This window comes from Nomascus leucogenys, chromosome 11 (genome assembly GCF_006542625.1).
Source record: "Nomascus leucogenys isolate Asia chromosome 11, Asia_NLE_v1, whole genome shotgun sequence".
NCBI classification, from domain to species: Eukaryota; Metazoa; Chordata; class Mammalia; order Primates; family Hylobatidae; genus Nomascus; species Nomascus leucogenys.
This window is the reverse complement of record NC_044391.1, coordinates 22842979-22857608: the sequence shown is the minus strand read 5'-3', so window position 1 is coordinate 22857608 and position 14630 is coordinate 22842979. Positions and strand designations below refer to the sequence as shown.

The 14630-nt window shown below is 35.8% G+C and overlaps 1 protein-coding gene across 4 annotated transcripts in view; it reads right to left on the bottom strand.

The window, feature by feature from the left end:
• Positions 1-14630, bottom strand: part of ANKIB1 (ankyrin repeat and IBR domain containing 1) — a 153050-nt gene that overhangs the window by 41830 nt on the left and 96590 nt on the right. For all 4 annotated transcript variants that reach the window (XM_003252435.4, XM_030822066.1, XM_030822064.1 and 1 more), the window contains exons 6-9: positions 12381-12589; positions 10563-10651; positions 4533-4677; positions 2985-3151 (exon numbers count right to left, since the gene is read on the bottom strand). In XM_003252435.4, coding sequence (XP_003252483.1) covers positions 2985-3151; positions 4533-4677; positions 10563-10651; positions 12381-12589 — 610 coding nt within the window. The remainder of the gene's footprint in view (positions 1-2984; positions 3152-4532; positions 4678-10562; positions 10652-12380; positions 12590-14630) is intronic.

The following is a 14630-nucleotide window of genomic DNA, read 5'->3' as shown; positions in this document are numbered from 1 at the left end:
GGCCTCCCAAAGTGTTGGGATTACAGGCGTGAGCCACCACACCTAGCACCACATTATTATTTAGAATATTTCCTGCCAATCAATTTTAGTGAATAAAATGTGTTTATGTGTTTAGAAGAGAAATTCCAAATAAGGTTTTCCGTTTTCAATTCACACTGGTGATTAAAAGGGACCAGAGTAAAAAGAGGAAAGAAATGGCCACCATACCATCTTAAGTTTGGTGGCCAAGAAGTATTTCTGACAACAAATCTGTGAAGAGTTGTCTCAGAGAAGAGAGACACTTTGCGTCAGTTCAGAAGACAGAGAAGTTACACAGTAGCATATTTTAATTAAAAAGAAAAGAAAGAGGAAAAGTCATTGGTTCAAGTCAGAACCCATCTAAGTTTTGAATATTGTCTTGAGATAATTTTGCCCAGATCACACAAATTGTAATTATAAAGGCTAGGGGGAGAAACCATGCTAGCTTCAGTTACAAAGGGCATGGAACTTGGTGAACAGGTACGGAAGGTGAACAGGTAGAGAAGGGTATCCTGTGGAGGGAAGGGGAATGCCTATTAATACTACTTGTCTCCCAACAACGAATATATTTAGTTATATCTATGCAGATATCTCCAGGGTATGGCTCAACTGTTTCTGTCATATATAGTTCTTGAAAAGAAGAAACTATTATTGTCTTTTGTTGTGGTTTTTGTAGTCATCTTTAATTATTTCTGAGCTTTTGAAGAAGGAGAAGCAAAACCAGAATTATTTGCCTTTAATTTGTGAAGATCTCTCTTGCAAGTGTCTTTTTGCGTGAACAGATTTTGCTTCTCATTGAAATAAGAGATAAGGGCAACGGAAAGCATATGACAATTTCTACTTAGATTTTAAAATTATAGACAAAGCTCTTATACTATATGAATAAGGGTATGAAGCTAAGAATGCAAAAAAAAACAGGAACTGTAAATTAATGCCTAGAGACATGAAGTAGGCAATGCAAAAAAAATCCATCCTATAACTTCATAAATACCAAAACTGAAAGACAAAAGATTAAGCTGAAGAACTTAAATCTGAGTTTGTCCTTCACTAAAACTTATTTTTATTTCATTTAAGTCACCTTCTTCACTTCCTCTCTGGTGCTATGTCCAAAAAGTGATGATTTTGTTAGGTTCTCTACTACCCTAATGAATAGGAGAAAGAGTAAATAATTACCAAGTGTGACCTTAGTCCATGTAGCCATTCACAGATCCCTTGAACTGGGATAAAACTCAAAGTAGGGCCTGTGATCTTGGTATATAGTCTCCAATGCGTCTTGAGTATAACCAGCCTGCTATTTTGGGGTATGAGAAAAAGTAAGCTGATGTATTTTTCCAAATGTTATTCTAGAAATTTACAGTTTATAGCATCGTCTATGTTTATAGACATATATACATAGTTTATAGAGTCTGACCTATACTGGTAGGTTTTTTCCATTAGCTTTCTTATCTTCAGTCAACCAAACTTATTATTACCTGCAGCATACAAAGAGAATGGGGACGAACACAAGAAATTAAAAGCTAAACTACACTGAAAATTGGTAAAAGCTAGATCACAGAAACCACAGTGCTTAAGCAGACAATGCCAATCAAAGTTTCTTCTTTTCCCTTCAAAACTTAATTTTTCTCTGATCTCTGCAAAAGCTAATCTTTTTATCTTTTAGACATTTTCCTAATTTATGTTTTCCTTCTTCATAGCTTCTCCAACTAATCCTCTAAATCAGCCTTTTTCAACCAGGATTCCAGTTTTGTGGCTCATGCAGTCTCTGTCTCAGCTGCTCAATTCTGCTGTCATAGCCCAAAAGCAGGCACAGACAATACATAAATAAAGTGACATGAAATGGTGTGGCTGTGTTCCAACAAAATGGTACGTTTAATAATAGGTATAGACAATAGTTTGCTGACCCTTGACTTAAAGTCAGGGGTTTGCAGTTCAATAAATACTTTTAACTAATGATGATGGCGAAGGTAAGAAGTAGACCAGGGTAGGGATAGTTCCATAACTATACCTTCCTACTATATAGCAGTGATACAATTAGTTTCTGGTTTCTGATAAGCATAAAAGTAAAGACTAGAATTTCATATCCACCTAAAGTGTATCCATGCATATGTGGTAATTCTGGAAATGAGCAAAAAGCAGAATAAATACTGCAGCTTTTTTTATCATTTAATTAAAACAGTTAACTGAATCTTCTATGAATAAGTAGAGTGCTGATGGCTGACATATATATAGTCAAAAGAGTATTCAGAGTTACATATCCTTTCCAATACTGATTTATCATCAGTTTGTACTTATTGAGTACTATCAGGCACTAGAAACTAAATAAAACACAAGAAACAACGAGCCTGCAGTCACTGGTTCCTGACTAGAACTGTGCATTAGCATCTCCTGGGAGATTTTTAATTTTCTTTTTTTAGAGCCCCACTCAAAAACCTACTAAATCGAAATCTTACTTGTTAGGGCCCAAGATAAAATTTCGTAAAAGGGACCTTGGTAATTTTGGGAGCTCCTGGTAAAGAATCACTGCTAGAGGCTTATATTTTTAATGAAAGGTTAAACTCTAAACATTTTCTAATCTATGGTCAGCAATTTGGTATTACAGTTTAGGCACATAGGCTTTAAAATCAAACACCTGGGTTCTAATCCCGTTTCTGCCAATTCCTAGCTGTATAACCCTGGGGAACTTCTCTGTGCCCGAGTTTCTTTATCTGTAAAATGGGCATAATAACATCAACTCAACTCAGCATTATTGGGAGAATTCAATATGTAAAAAATAGCTGGTGTAGTGCCTGGCACACACTAAACACACAACAAATATGAACTATTACTACTTATTACACATTTCTTAAATTAAGAAGAATACTATCAAGTATACTACAATTTAAAGGCCTGACTCAAGGTGCAAAGTCTCTTTAATAACTATTGGAAAGAAAGGTGATTAGGCTGATTCCAACTTGTCTTATACTAACCAGCAGAAGAGGTGTCCTTTTCCACAATCAACAGCAGGAGCTCTCAGCAATGGGAAGCTGAGTGTATCAGATCCAGATGTATTTGACCCTTGTTTCGTTAGTCTTACTGCTCTGTCACAGCCTGGAGTAGGACACCATTTAATGGCAGGATTATTTTCAACAAAGGCCTGTTTAAACAGCAATAACAAAACACAAAAGAAAATATTTTAATGCTAAATTCTAATACAGAGTGTACCTCTATGGTAATTTACTATAAAGCAAAGAAAGAAAAAGAGTGAAATAAAATGCATGGAGTTGTCAGTCTCAAGACATTTAAACAGTACTGGAAAGTACTGAAAAAATTATTAAGGGGAAAGTGGCAATTAACTTAGTAATAAAATTATTTTTAAAATTTATGTTTTCTTTAATCTAAAAACCATGTAAATGATGATAAGGCAAAAATGTAATTGTTTGCATAGAAAACATGTAATTTTAAAATTTTTTCTCATACAATGTGTCACTTTTCTGATGAATATAATTGTTAAGTAGAAACATGCATGTAGCTGTATTAGAACAGTAAATTTCTAAATGGTACCCAAATAATACATAATAATCAATATTATGATACTTTCTATGTTAAAGAAGAGGGGGTGCTGGGCGCAGTGGCTCACGCCTGTAATCCCAGCACTTTGGGAGGCTGAGGTAGGTGGATCACCTAAGGTCGGGAGTTGGAGAACAGCTTGGCCAACATGGAGAAACCCCATCTCTACTAAAAATACAAAAATTAGCCGGGAGTGGTGGTGGGCGCCTGTAATCCCAGCTACTCGTAAGGCTGAGGCACAAGAATCGCTTGAACCTTGGAGGCAGAGGTTGCAGTGAGCTGAGACCACACCACTGCACTCCAGCCTGGGAGACTGAGTGAGACTCCGACTCCAAAAAAAAAAAAAAAAAAAAAGTAGGACTTGTCTTTTAAAAGTTCACATATTAGACTCAGTAAAATCTGCACAAAGCAGTTAAAATTAACTTTTAAATCACACACGCAAAAGAAAGTAACTTGCCTACACTTACAACTTCTGAAAAAGAATGAAGACCAAAAAAAGATGAAATAAACATTATAATTCATTATATAAACCTACTACTTGGAATAAAAATGATAATAAACTTCCAAGTTGGAAGTCTTTATTTCCAAATATTTTATTTAGGAGCATGAAAGATAATGTCTTTTGGAAAACTTAAAGTAGGTGAAATCTAATTTGAACATTATCTTGATCAATCAGTTATTAAAGTGCAATGGGCAAAGTAATAAAAAGTTCTGATAAATAGTTTTATTTTAAATTTTGTAAATTACCAGTACTTTAGCCTTTCCTCTTTCCTCTTATTATTATAAAATAACGCTTTAGCTTCAAACTTTATCACCATTCCTTTATGCAACTTTTCTGATAAAGTGTTTCTAACAAAAGAGCCATTATTTTGTTTTCAAAAATAAAACAAAAAGAAAAAATAATGTTATAAAGGTTTAATAAATTCAAAATTATGGAAATTGGACAGATAATTGGCAGTATACCTTACCTTAATATCAAACTGTAGGTATCGTTTGTCCATCTCCTTTGAAACTACACTTTCTATGATATCCACAGGTACAAGTTGGAAGCAATCATATGCAGGGCAAAAAATGTTGTGAGCTTCACCTTCTTGAATTTTCAGATTCAAAAACCTATTAAAATGATCAATGGACATCAAAGGAGCAAGGATATTAAGTTGTGCATACATTCTAAGAATTTTCCTTTTTCTTTCCTTTTTTTTTAGAGACAGGGTCTCATTCCATCACCCAGGTTGGAGTGCAGTGGCACGATCACAGATCACTGTAGCCTCATACTCTTGGGCTGAAGCAATCCTCTCACCTCAGTCTTCTGAGTAGCTAGGCCTACAGCTGCATGCTGCTATGCTGGGCTAATTTTTAAATTTTTGGTAGCGATGGGTCTTGCTATGTTGTCCAGACCAGTCTCAAACCCCTGGTCTCAAGCGATTCTCCTGCCTTGGCCTCCCAAAGCCCTGGGGTTATATGCATGAATTACTATGCCTGGCCAATTTTCCTTTATGCTGAATTTTTTTGTCAGAGTATAATTAAAATAATACCAACAAAAGTGTGAAACAGCAATTGTAATGCACATTATCTGTTAAGCCATTCATTTTATATATCAATATATATGCATACACATATACATATATACTCGTATGTTTTATATTTTATGTTTCTATTTTGCTTTATCCTCTAAAAATCTGAAAAAATCTGAAACAGTATTTTTATTTAAAATTAAAAATTCAGAAATGAGTGGCTCAGAAAGATCATATTCAATTCTCAATATGCTATAGCTTTAAAGAAAAGGGGGCAATGGTATATAGAAATGAGCCATAGATAAATCAAGATATTTTGGGATGGCATTAAAATATAGCATAGTTTTTTGAAGAATAGGTTTATAGGTTTTCTCTTTATATTTCATTTAGATGAATATTAAAATAAGTTTTATTTCCTACTTAGGTATACTTGAGTAGTGAGGAAAAAATGCCCTATAAAAAAGTAGCAAGAATCTAGCCCAAGGTTAGATTAAAAGCAGGGTTCTTTTTTTTTCTTTCCTTTTCTTTCTTACTTTTTTTTTTTTAAGGTGGGGTCTCTCTCTTTGCCTAGGTTGGTCTCAAACTCCTGGGATTAAGTGATCCTCCCACCTCAGCCTCCTGAGTGAGTAGCTGGGATTACATGCATGTACTACCATGTCCAGCTAAAAGCAGGGTTCTGAGTTAGAAAATTCCAGATCTGCCACCAACAAGGCATATGATCTTAAGCAATGTATTTTAACTGCTCTAAGCCTCAGTTTCACCATATGTAAAATGAAGATAATAATGCGAACTTCCCAGGGTTGTTATACAGATTATATATGTGAAAAATCTACATGGTGCATGACATAGAGTAAGAATTCATAAATCTTTTAGCAAGGATTATTATTGTTATTATTATTTAATACTGCCCTTAGAAAAGCAAGAGACAAACTTTTGAAGTACAGATTACTGTATACTGAATTTAACACTTAAATCTAGAGAAAATAAGTGGAAAACCAGGCAATTAAATCTAACTGCTTAGTCCTCACCATCAACATTTTGATTATTTCACTAACTATAGTATCTTTTTTCTTTAGTTCTCTCATTCTCTTAATTCCACTGCACTTAACAACAACAACAACAACAACCACCTTACTGAGACCTTGGCAGGCCTGTTCCCTTTGCTCCATCTTCTCTTTCATATCCTCGTCTGGGCAATTCATAGAAAAGAGAATCCCCAACAGTCAGTTCTCTCACTCCAAGTGCTCTCTACCACACCTCAAACCTAGCAGTATCTTTAGCATTCTTTCCTTTCTTCCCACTCACTTCTGTGAAAGGGAGAGCTTTCTCCTTTACCCCCAGGCTAATCCTCAAATCCTCTGGCCAGCTCTGGGACTTGCACTATCCAATAACCTATCCTTTCTCTCTTTTACTTTCTAATGGCTCTTACCTTGGGCGCAATAAACACGCTCAAGTTTTTCCCATTTTAAAAACCCTTACTAACCACATGACTCTCTTCTGTTTCATTTTCTTTTTCTTTCACATCAAAGTTTCTTGACAAAATAGTTTATGATGATCTGTTATTCCTTCCTCAAGCCCATCTCATTCACTTCTCAATCTGTAGCATCTGGCTGCTATCACCTCTTCACTGGGCCACAATGACTACCTATTAGCCCAATTTATTAAAGAATTCAGTTTTTTTCTTCCTTGATTTCTCTAGAGCATGAGACACTGTGAGCATTTCCTTCTTTCAAATTCTCTTTGGCTTCCAGGAATTAACTTTTTTTTTCCTTGGCATTCTTCCAACCTCTGGTAGATCCTTATCCATTTTTTCACAAGTGCCATTTTCACTCCTGTGCTAAGCAGTGATATACAAGGTATATAAGGTATATTTTGTGGCCTGGCGCAGTGGCTCACGCCTATAATCCTAGCACTTTGGGAGGCCTAGGTGGGCGGATCACAAGGTCAGGGGTTCGAGACCAGCCCGACCAACACGGTGAAACCCCGTCTCTACTAAAAATACAGAAATTGGCTTGGCATGGTGTCGGGCGTATGTAATCCCAGCTACTCAGGAGGCTGAGGCAGGAGAATCACTGGAACCCGGGAGGCAGAGGTCACAGTGAGCTGAGATGGTGCCACTGCACTCCTGCCTGGGTGACGGAGAGAGACTCCAACTCAAAAAAAAAAAAAAAAAAAAAAAGAAGTCTTAAGACTAAAAGTAGAGAACTGTTAAGTGTAGAGTTCCTTTTTCACATAACAAGATTCTCTTCTTTTTAGCTATGAATAGATTCCCTGGGAAGTTGGATAGTCCCTTGTCAAAGTTCACAGTTTGCTTAGACATAGTTACTACATGATGATGTTTTGAATTTTACATATTTTAAATATATCAGAGAAGATTTAATCATCTCGGGGGAATTAAATTACAGAACTGAGAAGACCTCATTGAAGACAGGATCAGTTCTGTTGGCCATATTATTTCTCATCAAGACACAATTTAATAAAAATTTATGAGCAGAACATGGAGTTGGTAAGTGTCACTAAAAGAGATAAATCTGGGGCAAACCTTACCTATATTTTTATCTTGCAGGTAAGACTCACAGATGATATCATAGGTAGGCTCTCTCTGCTTATTACAATGCTTAGGAATATGATAATAAGTAATATTTATTGAGCGATTACTATATGCAAGATCCTGTTTTAAGTACTTTACATATATTAAGAAATTTAAAAAACTGACGATAATCCTAGGAAGTACGTACTATTATCACCACTTTATAGATTAGGAAACTGAGGAACAGGCAGGCTACCAATTACCTAAATCAACAACTAATAAATAGCAGAGTTGGAATTCACAACCCAGTGACCTATTGTATCCAGAACCTGAGCTCTTATCCTCAATATTAGCAAAGAAATTCCATTCTGGCTAGAAAATAATAATTTCTATCTAATCTGTCGATTGATCAATCAATCAATCGACAGGGTCTTCTTCTGTTGCCCAGGCTGGAGTGCAGTGGTGTGATCATAGCTCACTGTAGTCTTGAACTCCTGGGCTCAAGTGATCCTTCTGCCTCAGCTGCCCAAGTAGCTAGGACTACAGACATGTGCCACTATGCCTGGCTATTCCCTTTTATTTCAGCCCTTGGCATCGATACTTTAAAGCAGGGGTGTCCAATGTTTTGGCTTTTCTGGGCCACATTGGAAGAAAAACTGTCTTGGGCAACACAAAAAATACACTAACAATAATGACAGCTGATGAGCTTAAAACAAAAATAGCAAAAAAAAAAAAAAAACCTCATAATGTTTTAAGAAAGTTTATGAATTTGTGTTGGGCCACATTCAAAGCTGTCCTGGGCCACATGCAGTCTGTGGGCCACAGTTGGATAAGCTTGCACTAAAGCATCTAGCTGTACTAATAAAAAGTTTGGGATGAATAAGATAGATTGAGGGGCTTTCAAACTATCTGAGGACCTTTAAAAATGCTTCCTTGGTTTTAGATAGGAGTTTCTTTTTCTATGTGCCTATAAAAACATTGTGATAATTTAAAAATGATTTCATCAACATATGAATCAACCAACACAGAACTTCTTTTATTGGTGCCTGATTTGACAAAATTGGAAGGGGTGGAAAGGAGAATCCTAGGTAGGCTAGAAGGTACTAAGAAAATCAATAATTAGATCTTTCAAATTTAAATCTTACCATACATTTCTTATGGCTAGTTTGTGATGAGTTTGGGAGATAGTTCCTGTGATACAAGTCAGGTGAGGAAGGTCAATGAAGCTCAAAAAAATTCAAGAAAATCCCTGGGGTACTCAATTTTCATACACACACCAAGACCAACAGCTAACTTGGTAGAGCTCACGTAGTACTTCCTAATTCGGTACAGTTAACAACTAAGATAAGGTTGTACCTGGGAAGTATTTTCTGCCTGCACAACTGGGTTAAGGATAGCTTTGGATTGTGAGCTCTGACCTTTGTCAATTAGTTTACCTGTAACAGCTATACTGATCTGATCCTATCTAAGTAGACTCTGAGTAGAATCTAGTCTACGTCTTAAAAGGAACAACCAGATATTCTGACTTAAAAAGCAGCAGTTTTTTTCCCCCTCCAAATGAAATCTTGCCTCTTACTCCAATTTGGAAAACAGATAAAGAAATGTACTCAAAATCAAACCAGACACATTGGGGGACTGAGGTGGGTGGATCACTTGAGGTCAGGAGTTCGAGACCAGATTGACCAACATGGCAAAACCCCATCTCTACTAAAAATACAAAAATTAGCAGGGCATGGTGGTGTGTGCCTATAGTCCCAGCTTACTGGGAAGGCGGAGGCATGAGAATCGCTTGAACCCAGGAAGGAAGACGTTGCAGTGTGCCGAGATCACACCACTGCACTTCAGCCTGGGTGACAGAGTGAGATCCTGTCTCAACAAAGAAAAAAAAAAATCAGAATGACAGCTCAGCGGTTGCCTACAAATCGGGGGTGATAAAAGGAAGGCAGAAAGAGAAGAGTAGCAGGGATTCAATGGGAAATGAGGAAACCTGGGAATGACAGATTCTAAGGGTTGTGGTGATGGTTTCAAGGTTGTATATAGATATCAAAGCTTATCAAATTATTTATTTTAAATGTGTGGCTTTATGTATGTCAACTGTACCTCAACAAAGCTGTTTAAAAAGAAAAACTCAGAAAATCTGCTCAGGTTCTTGCTCTCTTACCCACATAGTATTCTCTAGCTCCCTACACTTACTAACTGATACTCCATAAAAAAAAAAAAAAAAGTTAAAAACTTCTGATTTCTAAGATTTTCTTAAATACCAATGACATACCTCACTTAGGTCATCAAACAATAGCTTTGTGTATCTCCAGAGATAACATAACATTACAGTGCTCATTATAGCAATCTTTGTTTAGAAACTTCTCTCAAAAAGTGCAACATGAGAGCAAAGTTAATGAATGGTGAAAAAGTACAAATCTTGAAAGGTAACGAGAAGGGTAAATAGAGATAAACACAAGAAGCAAAACAAATTTTCCATTGGTAAAATATACCCAACTATGTCTAGCTGAAACATTTAACTTTGCATTCACTAAAAGAAATTTTAAACATCCATATTCTTACAGATTTTCAAGGCAATTTGGTTGTTACAAAAAATTGAGACAGCACAAAACCAAATGCTTAAGATTCCTGGGATATAAGACAAACTGATTCTTGCCTGAAATTTACATTAGAAGTAATATAAATTAAAATACTAAGAAAAATTATTTGTATACCTGCTTTGTTTCTAAACGTACCTTACATTAAGCTAAATAGCATTAATTAAAATAGCTGGGGAAGACGTAAAAATAAAAACAAAAATATTTTTCCTTACTAGTAAAGTCTAAATTCATTTCTGTGTAACTCAGAAGTCAATATAAACAATTTGCATCATTAAATACTGAAAGCAAACAATTTTATTAACAAATCAGAGCGCTATCATGCAGTAAGAAATGCTAAGGTGCTCATATACTCACGACTCCCAACATCCTCTACAGAAGTCATGTCCACAGGGCATATCCACAGGGTCTTCAAATACAGAGATACTGCACATACAAATGTCACACTGGAGATGAAGAAGAACAATGATTTAAACAGAACTGTACTTTTGAAGGAGAACAATACATTCATTTTGTTTACTTTTTTAAAACGCAAAAATACTAGTACAGTAATTAAAAGTTTTGAAAGTTACCTCTTTCAAAGTTTTAAGGACAGTTAGTATGCCTTTCAGTAACAAATACCATGACTACCTCACTATAAACAAAAGTGGGATTTAAATGTTTTAACGCAAAAATCAAACCCTTAAATTCCAAATTTATGTATTAATCAGCAACTGTGCATTTGGAAAAGGAAGTAGAAGAAACAAATCATTCGGGCCAACATCAAATTACATGTTGCAAAAAACCACTTCAGTATCATGCCCTTCACATTACACCTACCCTTCAAAATCTATGAAAACAGAGTAACTTTGTATTTTTAATGCAGCAACTCAGGATATTCAGACTTTCCAGGGAGAGAACCCTGCTATAAAACTAAGTATTAGGCCGGGCACGGTGGCTCACACCTGTAATCCCAGCACTTTGGGAGGCTGAGGTGGGCAGATCACTTGAGGTCAGGAGTTCAAGACCAGCCTGACCAACATGGTGAAACCCTGTCTCTACTAAAAATACAAAAATTAGCTGGGTGTGGTGGCGCATGCCTGTAATCCCAGCTACTCAGGAGGCTGAGGCAGGAGAATCACCTGAACCTGGGAGGCGGAGGTTGCAGGGAGCCAAGGACATGCCATTACACTCCAGCCTGGGCAACAAGAGTAAAACTCCGTCTCAAAAAAAAAAAACACAAAACAACAACAACAACAACAAAAAACCCACCTATGTATTAAAACTATGCCATTTTAATAGCAAAAGCTGCAATCACTTTTGCGCCTACCTAATATCTTCTAAACAATGCTCTCTAGAAGCAAAATTTATCATGTTACATATGCAAATTACAGGATTCTGTTTTCCAAAAAGGCACAGATAAAATGAGAAGCATTTTCATATTTATCACATATTTTGAGTGGCTGAGTCATTCAAGAAATATTAAAATCTCCTATAATAGCACACCAATGATATGCCAGTTAAAAATGCTGACGATGGCGTACTGTTTTGTAAAATAATAAAACACTTATTTTGGAAATGCATCTAGATAACAAACTCCAGAAGCTTTACTGAAACAAATACATAACTATCAATATATTGTAAATGCTTAAAAATTAGCTTTCAAGAAATTATAAAAAATGTTTTTGTATTTTCGGTTTACAGTGCCTATCACAAACTTATCTTTCAATATTTCAATATGATGTATATATGTGTGTATGTATTTTGAGATGGGGTCTTGCTATGTTGCCCTGGCTAGTCTTAAACTCCTGAGCTCAGGCAATCCACCCACCTTGGCCTCCCAAAGTGCTAGGATTACAAGCATGAGCTACCATGCCTGGCCTGTATTTAAATCATTAGGCAATTGAAGTTTTAAGGGAAAATAAAATAGATGGTTTCCCTAAACTGTTTTAAGTTCTCTGTTTGCAAATGAGGAAAGAAAACCTTTTTTTTTTCAATCTATAATTCAGAGATCACAAAAACATTCTGTAATAATAAATATTTACTGAAGCATGGAAATAACTGAACCTTTCAAGAAAGGGATAGGATTCAATTACAAGAACACAACCAGACACTCCATGGAACAATATTAAATCATTTGAATGTTAAAAGACTATAAACAAAACTAGGAGAAGTACGGTGAATACCAAACCATACCAAACTGGTGTCTAAATCCCCAGGAGATAAGCTGATTTCATCTGGGGAGGTGACAGAAGAGCGCGTAGTCCTTGGAGTTCTTGGAGATGGGAGCGTGTCCCAGGCATTATACCCACTTGGTGGTGGAGTTGGCATTTGAACACCTGATCGTTGGCAGCAGTTCTCTGGGTTGGACATCCAAGCTTCAAGTAATTTCTCCCTGTCCCAGTCTTAAAGAAAAATGGAATGGATAGCTCTCAAAAAAGAAAATATGGTAATGTTTTAAAAGCTATATAATAACACAAATATGAGAATAAATTACAAATTTTGGTCATCTAAAGAAAAAAGTACTTATATAAAAGTAGTAACTGCAAATGAATGTCTAGGTATGTTCTTGTTATTAGCATTTTTACACAAAATTTAAGCTTTCATAATTGATCATGGCTTACAACCATGTCAAGATCTAGCAGTATGGTCAAAATTTCCAGTACTTTCTACTACCAATCAAAACAGGTCACTCACACATCACTCTTGGAATTCACTACATTTTCGCTGGCATAGGTTTAATTTAGCTTCTTTACTCTTTCCAAAAAAATACATAATTTTTTAACTATCCTCACTGGCATCAAGTTGTAAAATGATTACATAGTTCACTATAGATATGTCAAAATGCCAATAGCAGGTCCTAAAAATCATTTAATAAACAGCTTGAAAGCAGAAGAAACTTCTGAAGAAATTAGGGTTATAAATAAAGATTTAGTGAATTAGGTATAAACTCTATATTAAGGGATCTTGAACCTGGCCTAACTAAAAAAAATTATCTTCCTACTGTGAACATTTTAAAAATTGCCAAGTAAAACATACTATAATGTCTAGAGCCATAAAAACCTAACCCTTTAAAAACAACAAACTAATACATTCAATTATTTTGCTAGGTGTTTTACATAACTTCATTTATTCCTCCCAGCAAAATTTTTTTTTTCAATTATTATTTAGGCAAAGAAATCAAGACTGAAGGAAGTTATATAACTTGTCCAAGCTCACACAGAGATTTGAAACCAATTTCTGTGATTCCAAAGCCTGTGTTCATCCCATGATCACACGCTATTTCTGAGAAAACTAAAGGGTAAATTATTCACTGTAGGCACATTCTATAAAATTTTATAGCTTAAATACAAATAACTGGAAATTTTCTACACAAGGTTTTTTTTTTTCAACTATATTAAGCCAATGTATTTGGCAGTTTAACAGGATAAATATGACTTTGACATGCAATGAAAATAGAAGGAGTATATTTCCAGGTAGGGAAAATAAACAAGTACATATATAAATACAGATGCTCCTTGACTTACGATGGGGTTAAGTCCTGACAAATCCACTGTAAACTGAAAATATGATAAGTTGAAAATGTGTGGTTGACTAGGAGCTATGGCTCACTACCGTCACCCAGCATCTCAAGAGTAGTATGGTTTCTACTGAATGCATATTGAGTTAGCACCATTTTAAGTCAAAAAATTGTAAGTCAAACCATCCTAAGTCAGGGGCTAGCTGTGTATATACAGAGTTCTTCTGGTGATTATTTTACAAAAGTAGAATATCATATAAACTTTATCTCCTTTTCCCACTTAATCAACCTGAAAATCTCTTCAAGTAAACTAGTTTAATATTATTTCCTTCTTTTTAATGACTAAATATTAATCCACTGTGTGAAACAATTTGTGTATCATGATTTATTCAAATACCCCCCTACTTTGTTTAGTTTTTTTTTTTCCACAACAATGAGGTTGTAATCTATATCAGTGCAGTTATAAGTATATATTCATGCTTATATTGGTATTTCCTTGGTATAAATTCCCTGGAATGAGACTAATGAGTCTAAGGCCCATCGTGTTTTTAAAAGAAAATGCTAGATGGCTTTCCAAAAAGGTTATGACAAATTCTTTTTTTTTTTTTTGAGACAGGGTCTCGCTTTGTCACCCAGGCTGGAGTGCAATGGCATGATCTTGGCTCACTGCAGCCTCTGCCTCCTGGGTTCAAGAGACTCTCGTGCCTCAGCCTCCCAAGTAGCTGGGACTACAGGCATGTGCCACCACTCCAGGCTAAGTTTTATATATATTTTTTAGTAGAGACAGGGTTTCACCATGTTGCCCAGGCTGGTCTCAAACTCCTGACCTCCAGTGATCTGCCCACCTCGGCCTCACAAAGTGCTGGGATTACAGGCATGAGCCACCAAGCCTGGCAGGTTATAACAGTTTTTACTTCTGTCAGCAA